The sequence below is a fragment of the Apiospora marii genome, assembly GCF_038362585.1.
Source record: "Apiospora marii strain CBS 49790 chromosome Unknown utg000004l_segment0_segment1, whole genome shotgun sequence".
Taxonomy (NCBI): Eukaryota; Fungi; Ascomycota; class Sordariomycetes; order Amphisphaeriales; family Apiosporaceae; genus Apiospora; species Apiospora marii.
In genome coordinates this window covers 760353-775369 of record NW_027117376.1, presented here as the reverse complement: position 1 = coordinate 775369, position 15017 = coordinate 760353, and the positions used below count along the sequence as shown (strand labels likewise).

Here is a 15017-nt window from a genome sequence, read left to right as displayed (position 1 = left end):
GAATCCTCGTCATCTTGGCTTGTCTCGGAGTGATCGCTAACCCTTCCCGTCAGATACTACGAACGGCAGGGCTTCAGCGCCATAGGCGATTTCGAGATGAGGCGCGGGAACGGTACGATCTGGCCAGGGACCTTGCTCCAGATGCATCTTTGAGGAGGTATGTATACACGGTGGAATGTGGAGCCCCCGGTCGCTAAGGGGTATCCGGGGGGCTCAACACCATGGAAATATCGTGAGATTCATAGCCGCAGCCCAGATCTTTACGAAATAGCAACTACAGCAACCGAGACAACTAGATCAACTAGTCGGTGACCATACACCTCTTCTGGTCGGTTAGTCAATAAACCGCAGTCTTGGTTAGGTGGCCTACCGAGGGTGGTTGCCGTACGGCTGCTACTGCTACTACTACCGGGACCTAGGTTAGCTTATTGCCGACCGACAGATGACACATCGCGCCACTTTCTGTGCGGCAACATGCTATGTGACGCAGTACCAATATGGCGGTCTGCCACAGCTTCAGGCTAGGATAGAGCAGGTCGAGCGCGGCGGCCGGGATCACGGGAACGGGACAGCTACAGCTACTTAGGTTACTGTACAATAGAAATGGAATGGGATCATGGATCATACACGATTGAGACCTGCGAGGGCGGTGCGGAGCGGAACCCATCCATTCCGGCCGCACGAATCGGACGACAGGTCGGCCATGTGGAAAGGCTCACCTTGTCGGTTCGTCTCTCTCCATACCTAGTGTCTGCTGTAAGTAAAAGTAAGTAGGTATGATTCTTCGTGACCGGGGCTTTGGCCTATCCGGACCCATGTGCATGTGCCAAGAAGTTGCGCGACAGCGTCGGGAAAACGGCCCCGTTCAAAACGAGCTGCAGTGCAACATCTGCAAGCAGAAGCAGCAAAGGTCCCCATATCTCGTGCAGCGACCAAGGGACGGTGTTTTTCCTCTCTCTCTCTCTTTCCCTTTCTTAAAAAAGCATAACGGTCCATATCACCATAGTGTTTTGCATATCGGCTGTGTGGTGTGTGTATTACATTGCAGCCAGCCAATTGGCGACGCAGCGCGCAATGTGGCAGGAATGACGGCATGCTGGCCCAAGCTGAGGGAGGGGGGCGTGGGAAGGGTTGTGTTATCTTTTTCTGAAACCAACCCGAAACCGAATATCGGGTTTTAGTAGAGGATGGATAGCTGTTTTGCCAGTTCGTCATGAGGCGTTTTCCATTTTTGTTTCGCCGTTTCACGAACCAACGTAGGCTAGCCCAGCAGCAGCCAGCCCTCCCATGAAGATTTCCTCAATGCAATAAGCCGCCCGTGGCAGCCGAGCCGTTCGTGTGGCGGGCCCGCGGCTGAAGCGACCGGCCGCTGAGGCAGGCAGTGGGCAGGAGGCAGGTCAGACAGTAACCTCAGGACCAGGACCAGCAACCAGGTGAGCACTGGGTGTGGGCAAGAAACCCGCCTGTGCCGCAACCGTGTCGCCACATTCTTTTCCTGGAAGGTGTCATCTGATATTCGCATGAACATTCAGTGGCCTTGGTAAAACAACGCGCCTCCGCTCTCGAAGATCATCCCCGCTGGTTTGAAGCTTGTAGCATTGCGCCTGTCCATGCCGGGCTGCGGTCTGGTTGTCTGGTTGCGTTTGCTGGACGCTGGCGCCCGAGAAGGGTGTTAGTGGGTGGTGCTTAGGGTGGTATCGGCGGGGTGGTGCTGGTACTGGGTGGTATTGCGAACCCTCTCGCTAATATTTAATCCGTAGCTTACATAGCTTAGCTGGGGGCGTGCATGCGCTTCTGCATGCCCTTCCAAACAGCCAGGAGGTCTGGTAGCACTTGGCTTGGCACGAGCCCAGCTAGGGTCACCAAACCGTTCGAGGCGTCGCTGAAGTTAAGTAACAGCCCTCGGGAAGCCTGCCATGGGTGTGGAGCGTCTGATTGCCTGTTAGAGCTGGGCAGGCTGGATGGGCTGATGTCCTTTTTCTTGTGTTTGCGACCAGTGCAGAGCCCAGACTGGGGACGTTTAAAGTCCCGTGCTCTGGGCGTATCGAATTCACGCTGTTACAGGAATCTTGCCTAGCATTGGCCCAAGCCCCAAGGCTGGCGCAGAGGAAGTCCGTGATATCTCCGCGAGGCTGGCGGGATTGGCATTGCTAGTAGTAAGTTGCGACCGATGAACGAACTCATGTGGTCGCGTGCGAGAGAGAAAAAAGAGCAAGGCTGGGCGACATTTAGGTATGCCACCTGAGGAGCTGCCAATCCCACTGCCCTTCGCAGATCATTGTACGGATATCCCTCTCCCCGTCATTATTGATATGAGAGGGGAGCGGAAGAATTCACGTCGGTCATGGCTATGGAGCGAACACTTCTTCTGGTTTGAAGGGGATACCCACCGGCTCTGATTGGCTCCTCGGCGGGCATGTCTTATCAAGAAAGGGGGCAGAGCCAAGAAAAAGGGTCCTGGATGCCCGTTAAGTCAGGTAGTAGATCTACCGGCATCTCGCTGCCCCTTCTCCAGTCGTTCGCCATTATATCCGGATGCTATGTCTTGACAGCTCACGGGGATACCAAAGAGTCATATGTACGTTCTCCTATATGGGCGTCAATGGCATCACGCACAGGCTTCCGTGAGAATTGTGCGTGTGTTTGTGTCGCAGGGCGTGTTTCTCTTCTTTTAGTAATTTAGGTACTGACTTGAGATATTAAACTGCCCTGGCCTCCCATAGGCTGAACGGTCCACCCCTGACTAAGGGTCGACGCTATGGTCCCATACAGATCAGGCGCATGATCACTATAACGGGACTATAAGTATGTAGTGTTAGCCTAGTGCCAAAATGGTATTTGTTACGACGGACCCAGATTGCTGCAGCATAGTAATCTTGAGCGTGCCATTCGGTGTCCAGGTTCATCTAACCCGTCATATCATAATCGGCGCAAAAACCCAGGTTGGCGGAACGAAGCAAATGTTGTGGTATTTGGAAGGGAGGCACCATTCATCACACCGCCTTCTCCCCGTCTTTTGAGTCTGCTGAGCCGTGATTGGCCTGCGACAGCAAATGCCGGTCCCCTCGCTGTCAAGGTTGCGCCCGGCGGCTATTGCCTGATTCGCTGCGCCCGGCCAGATATAGATATGGGTTGTGATACAGTCCAGACTCGTGCCCCGCGCTTTTCTTCAGAGGATTGATTATTGCGCGCGAATCATCGAGCTGAACGCGCAGTGCAGTAGCCCAGAATAGTAGCCGTTTAGTTTCTATAGCATCCACATAGTTCAGTGGGCCCTCTTTGATTTCGCAATCTACCCCGTGCATCTTGGAGATATGATCGACACACGGCATCATCCCAGTATTCGGTTTGGTAGGCCTCGAGTAATGACAGCCAAAGGCTTCCCAAGACCATTTGGGACTGGACACAGTCACAAAAAAGCTCCCGCGGGCGGCAGGGTCAATACTGGCCACAGAAAAGGGCCCCCCTCTTGTCCCCCTCGGAGGATTTTTAGGGGGATCGTACGGAAACTGATGTGACCAATCTAAAGAACCCGAGCTTTTTTCGATTAGGGAGGGAGTGACGTGACATGGTTCCGTTCACTTTAGCACCTTTGCTTTTTTGTCCCTCTGGAATTGCTGACCTGCGCAACTGCGGCAAGGGACACGATTTCCCGCTTTCAGGACTGCTTTCGACGGTGATACGATTTAAATCGAGCAAGCCAAGCATGCCTAAAGTGGTTTTGTTAGTCAAGGCCGCCCGGCAGAGAAATCCCCGTTCCCCTGCATACAGGATCCGACCGCATCACGGGTGGGTGGCCAAGGCGGCGGCTTCTGCAGGTACACTTTCAAGGGCTCAGATGTGAGATGCGGGGGAATGCATGTACTGTACCCGAGTTGGAATCATCTGTCATGGGCAACGTTACCCAGAGAAGACTGTTCTCGCCCGGAGGAGGGTTTGAATCATCGTCCAGAGTCAGATCGTATCAAATGATGCAGTCGCACACCTGCGAAGATTGAGATTGGCCTTTTGGACACACTAAAAGGTGCTTTCAATACCCTGCCGTTTTCTCCCCCCTGCGTTCCCACGCTGGAAATTCAAATGTGCATATCAGTGAGGAGCCGTCAAAAATAGCTTCCTGCAGGCACAGGGAGCCCCATGCCAGTTAGTGTGGTCAAGCTCTCCGCCTCAAAGATGTACTTTGCTCACACGCTCACACCACGCAACAAGTGCTGAAAAGGTGCAACACGCACTTGCCCTTTTTTGCTTCGAGGCGGCGAGAACGGCCATCCGTAATCTGCAAATAAGAAGGTTGATAGGTAAACATCAGGGTCAAGTACAGGCCATCCAGGCGCCGATCTCTGGATTGTAATGCGCAGCGCTTAACTTATAGCTATGCGTCTGGTGGGAGCAGAGACGTGTCGTGCCTATCTTCATCATCAGTCAGTCCCAACTTCTACATTCCTTTTCAGCCAGACGCTTGCGCAGCCCACTTTCAAGCACAGTCGGTGCTTTGAGCAGTATACTCCGCATGATATCAGGCAACCGACTCGTAGTAGCCGGCTAGACTGTACTTAATAAGTCCAGATGCATAGAGAATGCATCTGGGGCAGCGCATCGATGTTGCCTGGATGTTGGCCATTATACTTGGTGCAAGTGGCTACGTCGGCTTTGTGGCGCGCCCTAGGCCCTCACTACTGTTGGGATGCCCGTGTGCTGCTGTTTGACAAAAGTTTCTTTGGTGCTGGATCTAGATTAACTATATGCCAACCGGCGCACTGGTATAATGTCACTTCATGTTACTTACCTACCTGTCATAAGGTTGCCTGTCATTGCCGATCAAAAACAGTGCACACATGTCGGTTTGCGTGGGTACCCGAGGGCCGACTTGGTATATTCTGACAGTTCTCCGGTCTGGTGCATACCAGTAGGATCCAGGTGTCAGTGCGCAATGCAGACTTGCCAATGATGAGTTCATGAAGGACACTATCGTGAGTGATCACGCAAAGAGCTAGCCACATCTGTCCTGCCAATCGGGCCCGGTGCTGAATGCAATCTGCTTTAGTGGCGCCGACTGTGTAGCTGCACTGCAGAACTAATCCTCATGCAATTACCTAGCCACCGGGTCGGTCGATTGGCAAGAATAGCTTGCGATGAGAAAAAAACGGTGATGGAAGCTCTAATAACTATTGAAGAAGAAGACCCTTTATTGAAAGCCGTTCTGCTCGTCTTGTTTCGTCCTGTTCTTCTTCTCAACTTTTGTGATTCTTCTTTTTGCTCGTGGCTTATAATAGAACCGCTGTTGTATAGCGGTTGCGTTTTCACCACACACCCCCGGCCTGGACTTTTTGCTTGCTACAAGCTGGGCAAGCTCAACAGAAGTACATACGCCAACCCAAGACTCGGGTCCAGCTGGAATAAGCTGCTGAGTGGCACTCTCGCCTTGCTCTGTTTCGACATATACGCTCATTATTATTGCCTTGGTGTTTGAACAAACTTCTTCATTCTCTTACCGACGTTCCTTTGAGTGCGAACTCTCGGCAATCCGACAGCTCCCAGAGGACTTAAAATACATGCGACGTTGAGCAGGGCCACCCAGCTTGGAGGAGGGCCGTTGGACGTCTCAAAACCCCCTTGCAAGCCGAGCGAGCTCTGACCCTCAAACATTCCGCATCATTAATTGGCTGTCGGAGGGTTAAGTCCCCTTGGAAGAAAGAGCGCTGCATTGTGGACCATGTCGCAGCATGCGCTCCATTGTAGCGATGGCCCATCGCCCGCTCAACTTCGTCGCTACTCGACTTATTTCCCGGACCAGGACAACCGTCGCTACTCGACTTACTTTCCCGACCAGGACAGCCCGACCATAGGTAGAGTTCAGCAGGTGAACCTGATGCTTCCCGACCCTCTTGCTCTCGACCTCGACAGCCATTCGCCGTTAGCATCGCCGTTGGGCACAAAGTAAGCACCTCCGTTCCATCCTATCATCCAAATCATCCTCTTCCGTCACCTGCCAAACTCCCACACTTCCTACACCCTATCTATACTACCATACTACCCTGTTCCTGTTCCTGGCCTGCCGACCCGCATAACCCCCGTTGCTTCTTCGGCCAGTCTTTTACTTCTGTTTTTTCCTCCCATTCCACAGCTTGTATCTGCTTTTTCCTTCCTTATTCGCGACACCGGCTGTGTGACAGAAAACTCGTTCTTCTTGATTCGTTTGGAGGGCTCGAGTTACATAGACGGTGTCCCTAAGCAGGTTCTTTCTTCTACCCTCTTGGTCTTTGGGCGTTGCTGCTGTACTGCAACCAAACTTTTGTGCAACACACACATACTCGCACACACGCCCAGCCCAACCTAACAATCTTCCGGCCCGTTGCCATTGGGAAGAAGCAAATACAGTACATTCTTCGAGACCACCGCTGACGCTCGAATTCCCCGCCTTCCACCAGGTCACAACGAAGAGCCGCACCCAGCCCTCTAAATACAAACTTCGCCAATTCTCCTCCGCCTAGCGCAAGCCCAAGCCGATCAGCATTTTCACCACTCGTCCATGATTCGTTCCCGCCATCGCCAGGAACGCAGGAAGTGAGAGGGCCAGCGCAGCAAATCGCCTTTGCCCGTATAGGGCATCTCAACCTCAAGCAGCGGTCTCGCACCTTCGAGAACCCGTACACGCAGGGACAACTGTCTCCTCCAGCGACGCCAATCACTTTTCTCCCAGGGTTCGTACCAATTCACTTTGCGACGGGACCCAAAGATTTGGGTTGAACCGGAAGCACACACTATACTAGGTGCACCGCACTAGTAGGTATACACGGATAGTCTAACATACGGCAACCTCTACAGATCGATTCACGCGCCGTCTCTCCCGAATGACACCAGTAGCATCGCCGAGCCTATTGTGACCGCGACGCCTTTCCTTGGCCATCCCGCCAACCCGATGTCTACCATGGCGGGTGGCTCAAGTTCAGCCCAGGTCGAGAAGATCCAAGGACCGCCGCGGACGGCCTCGATCGACTCGTCAGTGTCGACCATGTCTTCCAAAATCTCTTCTGACGCCCTGCCCGGGGCGGCCGAGGTCGCCAACCTGATTAAAACAGCTGGCAGCCCCGAAGCTTTGATCCAGTACTTGCTCAAGGAGAAGCAATCCCAATCACAACAAAACGCTCAACTCTGGCGGCTAGTGGACAAGCAAAGAGCCATGATCCTGGGGTTGAATAAGGACCTAGAGCGGGCCTTGAAAGACAAGGAGAAGTACCGGAAAAAGATGAAGGAGGTGATGGCCGCTTCAAACGCCACGTACGAGGCTGCTCCATCGTCGTCGTCGTCGAAAACGCCGGTTATTCCTCGCTTGGACGTCAATGCCGTCCCGGTGCAGGAAGCCGCTGATGTGCCAGCATCGCCTTCTAACCTAGACTCAGACAGCGTGAAGCACTCTCCCATTGACATGGCCATGGCGCCGTACCCAATCACACCGCCTGCCGACCAGGTATCCAATGGGCCTACTTCAGCAGTCGGCGAGCTTCTCAATCCGTCACACATGATGCCTAAGCCGTCGGAACATGCTCTCGACAAATTTGATCACGAAGAGGAGGATCGCGCAGCAGACGCGGCGGACGCAGCCAAGAAGGTTGCCGAGGAAAGCCAGGATATCCCCTTGAGCGTGGGCTTGCCCCCTGCGCGAAGCCCACCAAGCGATCCGCCCAGTATGCCGCCACCTGCCCCGCCAGTCAAGTCTACCAAGGTTGCGGGAAGCCCCCTTCTTGAGCACTTCCCACCGCCGTCTGCTCCGCCCCCACGCAAGCCCCCGCCTGCGCCATTGGCCCTGAGAATGGAGAACAAGCCGCCTGTTTCCATCTCGCCAGAAGGTGAGAATGACACAGACTCGGACTTCGACTCTTTATTAGAGGTAGACGAGTTGCCCATACCCGAGAAGCGGGGGCGCAGACGCACAAGGGAGGAAGACGACAGGGTGCGGGAGATGTTGGCGCTGCAAGAGGCAGAAAGGCGTAGCTTGTCAAAGAAGAGTAAGAAGGGCAGCCAAAAGGGGACCCCGAAAGAGGCCGAATTCGAACCACCCGCAAACTCCGTGGCGGAACTCGTCCCTCCTCCCAGTAATGCACCCGCTTCCCTTGCCGGTATGCTCAATGGAGATGACCAGAAGAACTATCTGCTGGCCCCTCTCCCGAGTCCTGGGCTTCCCGCCAGTCCCCGGCCAATGGACAAACTTAACTCACCAACCATGTCCCCCGGATCAACTGGAGCGTCGGCGGGCCGCCTCTCACCACGCCCGCCCAGGCAACCGATCCCCCTCCCGCCCAACACATCTGGGTCTAATGCTTCTATCTCGCCCGGGTCCGTACCTGCTCCGCTGAGTGTCTCGAAGCTGAGGATAGAGCCGATCCAGACCAGCCCTACAGCACCTTTAGATAGCCCCACTGAGCGGACTAAAGTCTACAAGGGATTCATCACTGAGGAGTATCCCGATCTCCTCTTACCCCCGAATGCTCTTCCTTCCATCACTGTGAAGGTTGCATCGTCTCGCATGAAGCCGTCAAGGGCTAGTCTGATTTCGCTCACTCAACTGGAGGAGGACCCTGTGTTTACCTTGGCTATCTTCCTACGGTCCGAGGGTGGCGAGCTTTGGCGTTGCGAGAAGGACATTGCGTCCCTCGGCAAGCTTGACCAGCGACTGAAAACTTGCCAGGCCTTCACCGCGCGAACACCCGACCGTTCCCTGTTCACAGGCCACGCCCCCGCTAAGTTGGATGCTAGGCGCGTTGCCTTGAACATGTATCTCGAGGAAGCCTTGAACACACCATTAGACACGCCGACTGCTGTGGAGCTCTGCAAGTATCTGTCGACTAACATTTTGCCTCCCAACTCGGATGATACCGGATCAGTTGCCGAGGCCAAGGTCGAAACAAGCACCCAGAAGACGGGCGCCGGCGGGCGGCCGTTCAAGACGGGCTATCTGACCAAGAGAGGCAAGAACTTTGGCGGCTGGAAAGCCCGGTTCTTTGTACTCGACGGGCCTCTTCTCAAGTACTACGAAACCCCTGGTGGTGCGCATCTGGGCACCATCAAACTACAGAATGCCCAAATTGGTAAGCAACAGTCGCAGACGACCCAAGATGGGTCGCCTGCGCCTGCGCGTGGCCCCAACAACGAGGAGCTCGACAACCAGTACCGACACGCTTTCCTGGTGCTTGAGCCGAAGAAGAAGGACTCCACCAGCCACGTTAAACATGTGCTTTGCGCCGAGAGCGACAGCGAGCGTGATCAGTGGGTCGACACGTTGTTACGCTGGATTGACTACCGGGACCCCGAGGCAGAGGCCAGCCATGGTGATAGGCGCGGAAGTGCTTCGACGAATGGGAAGAAGTCGAGGGGCAGTGCTTCCAAGCCTCAGGCCGTGCGCACTTCCAGCCAGGATGGCCTGATCGGCATCAGCTATGAAGGCACTAAGCAAGCCGATGCTCCACCGGATAGCGCGAGACGGAAGACTTCGGCCACGCCCGACTCTCAGGAGCGCATGGCGGCGGCTCCGGGAAGGGGAATGCCCGCTCCTCGAGAGATGCCTTCGAAATCCTCGCTTACCGCACCTGGACCAACTCTGGAAGAGAAGAAGGCGAGGAAGCGAAGTTTCTTCGGCTTTGGCCCCAAGCAACGTTCATCAACTGACGACCAGGAGTCGCTCTTTGGTTCCAGCGTTGGATCCTCTATCCAAGGCGGGGAGCCTCGAATCTCCCAGCACCAGGTCTTTGGTTCGTCGCTTGGTGATGCCGTCCGATTTAGCGGCCCCGTTGATGTCAACGTGCCCTTGCCTTCGGTTGTTTTCCGATGCATCCAATATCTGGATTCCAAGAACGCCATCTTGGAGGAAGGCATTTTCCGACTCAGTGGGTCGAATGTCGTTATCAAGGGTCTCCGTGAACGCTTCAATGTCGAGGGCGACGTCAATCTTGTGACAGACGAAACATACTACGACATCCACGCAGTAGCCTCTTTACTGAAGTTGTATCTGCGTGAACTGCCCACCACGATTTTGACGAGAGACCTGCACCTGCAGTTCCTGTCCGTCACAGAGATGTCGAGTCACACCGAGAAGATTGCGGCACTGGCCGAACTGGTACAGCACCTTCCGCAGGCGAACGGCACCCTGCTGCGGTACCTGATTGCTTTCCTCATCAAGATTATCAACAACTCGGACGTGAACAAGATGACGGTCAGGAATGTTGGCATCGTCTTCTCCCCAACCCTCAACATACCCGCTCCAGTCTTTGCCCTGCTTCTGCAGAACTACGAAGGCATCTTTGGCATCGATCCTGAAGAGTACGAACTTCCGTCTCCTTCCTCCGAGCCGGACACTCGCTCGATCGACCCCCCGCCACGGCGGCCATCCAATGGTACAGGGGTGGCATCATCTCCCCACAGGCGCGTAGGAGACATGCAGCAGCAGCAGCCGCAGCAGCGCTCAACACCAACTCCCCCGCCAGCACGTCCGCAAGCACCGCCAGCCCCACGTCCAAACATGTACGACCAGCAATACTTGGCACAACAGACCGGCGCCCATCTCTACAATAGCAGCGCCCGCCCCGCCTACGAGGGCACTGGCTACGGACTGCCAGCGACCTACGAGCCTGCCGCCATGGGTAAACAAACACCGGCATATGATCGGCCTCACTACGAGCAGGCACCGGCTGGCTATGAACAGAACTTCGCGGCCAAGCCGAAACGACGAGAAAGCTCTCTGATGATGAACAATATGCTCAATCATCAAGGTTCTAAGAGTCGTCTTCGTGACGAGACCCGGATGTGAGTACAAGCAGGTCATGTGACGGGCACGCGTACCTGAAGAGCCTATTTTTCTTTTTTTTTTCGATTTATATGTCGTCAACAAAATCTGACTCGACGAGGCAAACACCATTTCCGGCGGAGATATCCCATGTTTTTTCTGTTTCTTGTTTCCTATTTTTCCATACCCACGTCCGAATGACATCTTTCGGCGAGCATTTTCGGGGTTTCCTTGACTTGGAATGGCCAACTGTCCTTGCTCGGAATTTCCGTGTCCTGGGAGAGGCAGTGGCGTCATTTCCTATTATCTAATATGAGAGAGTGCAGGCTTGGCTAGACGACACAAAAGCACGGCAGAGTCTCACGCGTCGGATGTACCGAAGGACGAGTGCCAATGCTGAAGGCGATGTGGCAGAGGCAGTCGATTCTTTTTCCAGCACCTGATGTACAATACTAAGATGAGCGAAAGTCAGATTTTGGCGTTGGGCGGCAGCTTTTTTTCTTGTTCTTTTTTTACGACGGCTTGGATTTGAGCTTATCATGCGACATGTTGCACAGCGTCTGGCGAAACATCTGCGAAGGAAACTATGATATTCACGTTCAACGGCGTTCGGTTCGCGACCCTAATGTGTCGCCGAAAAAAAACGAATCTAGCCTGTACATAGCCTGAACCTCGATTTGCGGGCTCGCGGTGATCTGAGTTCGAGCCGGACAATATTGGGATTGTCTGAATATAAACAAAGCATCATGAACTTTACTTCCGCTGATTCCGTGTTCTACGACATGCACAATTGTAAGAAGTGACGCGGGAATCTGATGGGCGCCATGTGCACCACCGACTTGCGAGCCGAAGTGGCGTTTTAGGGCTACGGCCGTTTCCATCGAGGCCGTAAGTCTGTCACAAATGGAGGGTCTTCGCATTACTAATAACTCTCACGTTCGCTTGCGATGGTGAATAGGGGTCTGCCCGGCCGTAACGTAACGTGGCACGTGAGGAGGCACCGTTTGGGCCGGCGCCGGCAACAGCGGGCGGCGGCGGCGGCGTAACGGATGCGCTTATCTTTCTTTTCCTTCTCCACCTGCTAGGTTACTAACAACTTTTCGAGAAACTGCGGGAGAAGGACAAGCCGCCGCCTCCCAAGAAACGAATGAGGCTTCGGAGTTAATGAGCGATTAATTCCACTCTCTCAAGTACGTAGACGAGTTTCACAACCAGGCTTTCTGCGTTGCTTGCTTGTCTTTTGTGGGAAGTCGGGTGTGTTTGTGTCTCTTGACTAACTAGTTCTTCGCGTGTGCGCGGGTATATATATCAACCATAAGTCGACCCCCATGGCACGATGATTTGATATGACACCACGACAAGCAAACGAAGCATCTAGCTATTTATGTTCACTCGCCTTTCCTTTTCTAAGTCAGAGCACTTTCTCCCCGCAACGAAATCCAGGATCATGATACACAGCAGTCGAACCCCGCTCCTCGGCCCAGGGAGCAGCTTCTTTTCAATGTGGTTGCCGTCGCCGCCGCCCAGTCAACTCTGGCTTGGCGGCGCCTTGCTGTGTTGCTGCGCCCTACTCCAGCCCTGGCTGCGGATACTGCTCACACAAGCTGCCGTTGGCCACAGTAACGGCGGTGGTAGTAACAACAACAACATCATCCCCTCGCCCCGTACCTCGGCCGCCCTCAGGGGCATGACGCAGGCCGAGCGCGACGCCCTGCCCTACCCGCCCGAGGGCGCCCTCCCCGGCGCCCGCGACGTCCCGACGCCGTACGGCTCCGTCCGCGTCTACGAGTGGGGGCCAGCGGACGGCGAGCGCGTGCTCCTCATCGCGGGCATCAGCACGCCCACGGTCTCGCTCGGGGACTTGGCGTGGGAGATGAGCGAGCGGGGGTACCGGGTCATGTTGTTCGGTGCGCTCTTTTTCCTTCTTTACTTACTCCCCCTCTTCTCTTCCATCCAGTCTTCCTTCATAGTGAAAGAAGGTAAGGTAAGGTGATGAATCCCGCTGACCATGGATGGGAACAGACTACTTCGGCCGAGGCTACTCGGACGCCCCCGCCGACGTCAAGTACGGCTCCCCGCTCTACGTAGCGCAGATCCTGCTCGTGCTGGCGTCGTCGCGGGTGGCCTGGGACCGCTTCCACCTGGTCGGCTACTCGCTGGGCGGGTGCCTGGCCGTGGCCTTCGCCCGCTACTGCCCCCGCCGCGTCGCCTCGCTCACGCTCGTCGCGGCGGCCGGCCTGATCCGCCCCCACCACGTCGACTGGAAGGGCTGGCTGCTGTACCAGTTGGGGCTGCTGCCTGAGGCGCTGGTCAAGTGGATCGTGTAAGTTGCCCAGTTTCATCTGTCATCTTTTCCGGTATGGTAATGTAGCAGCCGGCTAACCGCACACATACATAACCAACAGCCGCCGCCGGATCCGCCCCAGCACCACATCATCCCGAAACGACGTCATGGCCGCCGAAAGCAAGTCGACATCCACGCACAACGGCAACGCCACCGGCGGCGACGCCAACGGCGGCCAGGGGTTCGACAGCGCGCCCATCTCGCGGCGGCGGCCGGGCGTGAGCGTGGCGGACGTGGTGGCGCACCAGATGGACACGCACGCGGGCTTCGTCCACGCCTTTGCGAGCACGATGCGGCACGCGCCCATCTACGCGCCGCAGGGGGACTGGGATGTACTGCGGGAGCTGCTCGCCGGGGCGCGGAGAAGACGGGCTGCCACGACGGAAAGGAAAGATGCAGACACTGTACAGGAAAGGGGCGAGGAAGACGAAGAAGATGGAGAAGGAAAAGACGGTGGACTCGTGAAGGGGAAGGTGCTACTGGTGCTCGGCGCCGAAGACCCGGTCATCGTGCCCGAGGAGACCATCGAGGATGCCGAGGCCGTGCTGGGCAAGGACGGGGTAGAGTATGCCGTGTTGGCTGCTGGACATGAGCTGCCCATCACCCAGAGCAGCGAGGTGGCCGCTGTGTTGCACGCTTTCTTCCGGTGATGGACATAGCAGTCGCTGGCTTATATGCACCATGGCTATCACTGAGAGCAACGAACAAGCTTCAGCCAAGGGTGACGATGTCGAATTATGATAGATTTTTTCTTTCTTTGTTGTCCTCCTTCCCTGTTTTCCCTTTAGGCCTGAGATAGAGAGATAGAGCTATAAAGATAAAGATGGTGGTTTCCCCCAACCACTCCACCCCAAATCCACAGGCTTCGATTTCCTTGTTTTCGTCACGTCCTGACATGGCCTCATCGTTTGTCACGTTACTGAATCTGCAGGTGAGCATGGTGCAACTTAGGCTTTCACAAGCACGCAGAAGCGCTAGGTAGGCGAAGACTGCATGCAATAGAGTAGCACTTCCATATCATACATAGTCCCGACCCAGCGTATCATTTGCCTTAGTAAGGCCCCTTTCCTTGGTTTCGTGAGGAGAGTGTCGTACGTACCTAACCAACCTGCACACTAGGGAATTTGCTAGATGCCGAACTTACACCGGTAGGTAGAGATACCTTGAGCGATGATGCACCGTCCTTGTCTAGATGGGAAGGGTGCTTCGACGAGTCGGGTAGTTGGTTGCAATACATGTAACAATGAAAGAGGGCACTGAAGAGAACATGTAAAGAGAAAATCCAGGCAGACTTGGTATGCCATCAAGGACGCCGGGATACCCGTTGCGCCTGTCTTCCGCGTGCATCGTGTCTGGTCAGGGCTACGTGTATCATCGAAAGGTCAACATTGATACTGGTAGATCGAAGCAGAGTATTGCACGCTCTTGGAGCCAAGGCATCTGGTACTCCTGGTACTCTGTAGCAGTGTCTTAAACTGCAAGCTGTTTATCGAGGGGGAATGAGACGGTTCGTGGGCATTGAGTTTCCCGAGAATATGCGCGGCCGATCGCAATGGGAACATCGGGGACACGTCAGGGATCGGCAGAATTGCAGAGTTGCAGGAATTGCAGGTCTGCATCTGCACCTGCACCTGCAGGAGAATAGCCCACGGGACGTCGTAAGCAGATCGCAGCATGCTACAGTACGATGGTGCTGGTGATGGCGAGCGTTGCGCTACTCCAACTCGCAAACCGGCTACCCGCTCCTCCCGCCTCCACATACCTGACGGTTCGCAAAAACAGCTCATGGGACGGATGGCTTTACGATATGTAGTAGTAGGATGCTGTATGCACAATAGGTGCGGGGACGCGGGCTCTGGAAAGGTTGGATGGTGGGTGCGTCGTGATGAAACAGGG

The 15017-nt window shown here is 55.1% G+C and overlaps 2 protein-coding genes across 2 annotated transcripts; both read left to right on the top strand.

Moving 5' to 3' along the window:
* Positions 1-6928: 6928 nt before the first annotated feature.
* On the top strand, positions 6929-10801 carry PG985_007210 (RalA-binding protein 1; the record flags this gene model as incomplete). Its single annotated transcript, XM_066826979.1, has 1 exon — positions 6929-10801. One exon carries the CDS (start codon positions 6929-6931, stop codon positions 10799-10801), a length of 3873 nt encoding a protein of 1290 aa, XP_066684654.1.
* Positions 10802-12224: 1423 nt separating this feature from the next.
* PG985_007209 (uncharacterized protein) lies at positions 12225-13771 on the top strand (the record flags this gene model as incomplete). The annotated part of the gene is made up of 3 exons (XM_066826978.1): positions 12225-12684; positions 12800-13100; positions 13183-13771. The coding sequence occupies 3 exons, from the start codon at positions 12225-12227 to the stop codon at positions 13769-13771; spliced, it is 1350 nt and encodes a 449-aa protein (XP_066684653.1).
* Positions 13772-15017: the final 1246 nt, after the last annotated feature.